This window comes from Palaemon carinicauda, chromosome 3 (assembly GCF_036898095.1).
Source record: "Palaemon carinicauda isolate YSFRI2023 chromosome 3, ASM3689809v2, whole genome shotgun sequence".
In the NCBI taxonomy this organism is placed as follows: domain Eukaryota; kingdom Metazoa; phylum Arthropoda; class Malacostraca; order Decapoda; family Palaemonidae; genus Palaemon; species Palaemon carinicauda.
The window spans coordinates 101,497,692-101,502,244 of NC_090727.1; the positions used below are offsets into that span (position 1 = coordinate 101,497,692).

Sequence of the window (4,553 nt, forward strand, 5' to 3'; positions counted from 1 at the left end):
CGTATCGGACAAAAGACCCAGAAAAAAATAAGTAAAAAAGAAAAGATAAAACATCAACGGATATAAACACACCCAATAAAACTTTTTTGCTGGACTCTGGATAGCTGGAGAACCCCATTTAAGAAATTGGGCATAGTAAGCGCAAACAATATCTTATTTGTATTACCTCCGCCAAAGAGGTTATAAAATAGTCAGTTTATTAATGTATTTGTCTCTGTGTCTGTGCACATCATTACGTCAAAACTACACGATGGATTTTGACGACATTTCACCTCAGATGGATGTAATGAAAAGTTCAATGTTCGACCAAAAATAGACGAGCTTTAACGAAAACAGTCACAAAACTTTCCCGTATGATCTATCAATATTACAACATTTAAAACGCAAATGGAAATTCCCTTTACTGACATTATCAAATTCCAAATATATTAACATCACTTAAAAATAATATCTAAACCATTGGGTAAAGGTTCTTTTATTTAGATAATACCTAATTTGACTTAGTTCAGGAAACACTGAAGACATATTAAACTACACAGAAAACCGGATGGATAGAATAAGAGTGAAACAAAATGAACATAGAAATAAAACAATCTAAATTTAGCGGGGGTGGGGGGGGGGAGAGATAATATGCAGCCCAATTTAAAAATAAGGTTCTCTTAATTTCAAGTATGACACGAATCTCATACAACTGCTATTTATTAATTAGTTACGTAGCATGACTAATTTAATAAAGGGGCGTCTGCACACGAAAATAGTATCAGGTTAAGGTTACTCAAGGTCGGCCAGACAGCGGTACGATTCAAGCCACTTCTGCGTATGACGTCACTGCGGCCATAGAGTTAAAGGAACCCTTGTGTATTTACCTTTGTTTATATACTCTTTACCCTTTTCTTATCAAATTATTTTCTTATTTGATATTCTCTCTCTCTCTCTCTCTCTCTCTCTCTCTCTCTCTCTCTCTCTCTCTCTCTTTAGAAATTGGAGATTTTATTTTACTAAATTACTCGTAGCATCGTTAGAGAAAACATGAAATAAAATAACTTCATTTCATTTCTTATATAAAAGTATAAATAAGATATAATTTACAATTCCATAAATAATTTCTCTATTTACGATGTTTCTATATTACAATTTTCATCTATAAAAGAAATATAATTTGCAGTTTCAAAAATAAGTTGTCAATTTATTAACAATGTTTCCACTACATAATTTTTTAATATAAATGAAATATTATTTGCAGGTTCACGAATAAGCTATAAATTTATTTACAATGTATCTATTATACAATTCTCAAATACAAATGAAATATAATTTGCAGGTTCATGAACAAATTGATAATTTACTTACAAAATCTCTATTTAACAATTTTCATATGTTTCCTGTTTATACTTCTGCAATCTCTTGACTTTTTTTTACTGAAATAAATTTTTCTGTTCAAATGTCTAATTCTGTAGAATACAGATATTTTTTGCAAAGAAATATATAATATCAGCCGGTAAGGTAATTCGAGCAAGTTTCATCTCGTCAGCAAGAGTTCTTATACAATTATTTGCCGCTCTTAATTTTTCACCATGGACAGCTAAAAAGATTTCTCTCCTCTTGCTTAATTGGGAAAAGAGAGAATCTGAGGGCACACGAAGACCACCTTTGTTCATTACATCTATCCAACATTCATCATCTGCAACAACACCTGACCTTTGTTTTCCTAATTCAGGATATTTCAATGAAAATTTCTTAACTAAATAACCTCCTATATACCTCAAAGATTCCTTCTCTGTTACAGAACTACAGTGCACTTGCATGTATTTCATTCTAATTGCGTGTTTCAGTTAATTCAAGAATCTCATCCCCTTCTTCTATCCATGATTCTTGATTAAATTCAGTATCTCTTAGATGAGACTGACAAGACAAATCTCAAAGGCAATTTCTCGTTCTTTATCTGATGTTTTTCCCTCTATAGATGAACACTTGGACACTAATATATTAGACAGGTAGTCTTTGTTTTCATCGTATCTAGTACTGTTACACTTTTCACTTATCAGGGCTACTTCTTTCCCTAACAAATATTTTCAAAGTCTGAATTTGAAATTTACTGCGTTAGGATGATCATGTGGGCCACTCATGTGCCTAATACAAGCAAATAAATGATCCAGACTGTCTTGATTATGCCTCCTTGTTAGGATATAATCGACTTCATAAGACGTCTTGAGCATTTCAAACATGTCTAGAAGACAGTAAGATAAAACAATTCCTTTTTGAAATTGATCGATTTTTTTTTTCTAGCAAACCATTGACTTGGTTACTGAAAACTTTTATCACTCGTATTTTTGACATGATGTCAATCATTTTGTTCATAACACTTGTTTGATACTCCAAATTTATACCGAAAGCACATCGAGTAGGTTTGTCGCCTTTCATGGATGAAGTATTCATAATGTCAAACCATTCATTCATTAACAATATGAACTGACCTGTTGCTTCCCTGTCATTATTATTGAAAAACCCCTTATTACCACGAAAACTAAGAGCATTACCGCAACTTCTTGACAGCCACGCTGCAGCATATTTAACACGCTGCCGTTCTGACCCTTAAATGTTTAAGTGAATCTGACTTATTTTGTAAGCCAATCCATACTCTGTTTTAGATTCCATCACCATTTCTTTTATCGGATGATCGGAAATTCTATCTCCGTTTGCAAACGTGAACCCAAAATCTAGAAGATTATTCCTGACTAACTTGAGTAAATGAGGAGCATCTGCAAAAAGGAATATTTGTCTGTCTGCACATGGATTCTGGATAGATGTTTTCGTACATAAAGAGTCGATTCCAAATTTTTTCCATAACCTAAGATTGCAGGGCCCTAAATCATGCGCTATTGCCACCACTGGATAACCTGCGTATTCCACTTTCTTTATCGAATCAATTATTTTTTCCTGCATATTGGATTCATCAAAATCAAAGTATATTGGTTGTTTCCATTTACCTATCAGCACTTTGAACATTACCACTCGCCCTCTCATATGCGGTTTATGTAATATGTCAGTGCTCTTGTCATAACACCATTCACTCACTATACTCAGCTCGTCAAATGGCAATATAGTTAATCGTTCTCGTTCACTAAAAGTTTCAGAATTTGACTTCATCAAAGCCAACACTGATGATAGGATTCCTGGTTCACCGTTGGCTTGGCCAGGATTAATAATCCTGGGATTGGCGGGACTGACGTCACTAACCGAGACCTTTAAATTATAATCTGCCCGCCGGCTGACCATACTTATATAGACCTTGAGGTTACTAACTAAACAAATACTTCTAAGTGGTCATCTATGTACTGTTTATGCTCCGTGGAGACACTAAATTATGGTAATTAACTTATTGTAATATTATATTATTATCACTAATATTATCATTATTATTACTCGCCAAGTTACAACCCCGGTTTAAAATGCAGAATTCTACAAGCCTAAGGGCTCCAACAGGAAAAGTGGCCGACTGAGGAAAGGAAATAAGGATGTTGCAACTAAACTATATATACTGTAAGTGATGAATAGAGTATCAGAAAATGCTTTTAAAATTAGTACCAATTATATAAAGATCAAGATTTATGTCAACCTGCCAAAGTACCAGAATTACGCTCTTTGTAATATTTTATTTCATTTTATTAACCGTAATTGCGAGTTAAATACAGAATAATATATTAATAACTTTTAACTAAAACTGATCGTAAAGTAATAAGAGATTAGATGGTAATAATTTTTAGGTTTGACATTATTAACAAAGCCAAAGAAGGAGACTCAATCAATACTAAATAAGTTTGTATGAGAGAGAGAGAGAGAGAGAGAGAGAGAGAGAGAGAGAGAGAGAGAGAGAGAGAGAGAGAGAGAGAGAGAGCGGTGGGGGGGGGGTTGACCTACAATCTGTCTTTTACAAATGTTTCTTAAAACTTGAAGGAAGACAGAGCGTCTTCCTTTAAATCAAATCTCCCTACACATTCTGGTTAGGATAAATATTAGAAAACTTTTCTCATTTGCAAAATCAACTCGGAAATGATGCGATGTACTTTCATCTTCGTTAGTTTGCCTAATGGGAAGTTCGGATTCCAATTCCCAATCATGAAAGAGAAAATAAAATAATTAGTTTTCTTACGTTGTAAATATAATCATGGTTATCTGCAGCAACATAAAGCAAAATAGAAACGTACTTTTTACAAGAACCTAAGGTCTATTAATGGACACTACAAGACTCAGAATCCATCTGGTTCCAAATCTACTAAACCATTTTGGGAAATTTCGTTCTCAGGAAATAAAACTTTTCTGTGTCTTGAGGTTCTAAATCTCGGTTGAAGTCAGAACCTAATTTATTCGCCTTTGCCTAAGTTTTAATGAGAACCATCAGCTCCTCCAGTTTGGGTTGAACTTAGAAAACATAGAATATCTTCATATTATGGTATATCGGATCATAATAAAGCACATCTTCCCCATAAGGAAAAACGATTGGGCGTTTCATTCTACCTTGAGGCGTCAGTGACCCTGGCAGTTATGATGTCGCC

General features: G+C 33.9%; 1 protein-coding gene across 1 annotated transcript in view; it reads right to left on the reverse strand.

The window, feature by feature from the left end:
- LOC137633061 (basic proline-rich protein-like) overlaps nt 1–3,276 on the reverse strand; it is a 52,115-nt gene extending 48,839 nt beyond the window's left edge. The window contains exons 1-2 of the mRNA XM_068365227.1: nt 2,988–3,276; nt 2,639–2,759 (exon numbers count right to left, since the gene is read on the reverse strand). Coding sequence (XP_068221328.1) covers nt 2,639–2,759; nt 2,988–3,276 — 410 coding nt within the window. The remainder of the gene's footprint in view (nt 1–2,638; nt 2,760–2,987) is intronic.
- Nucleotides 3,277–4,553: the final 1,277 nt, after the last annotated feature.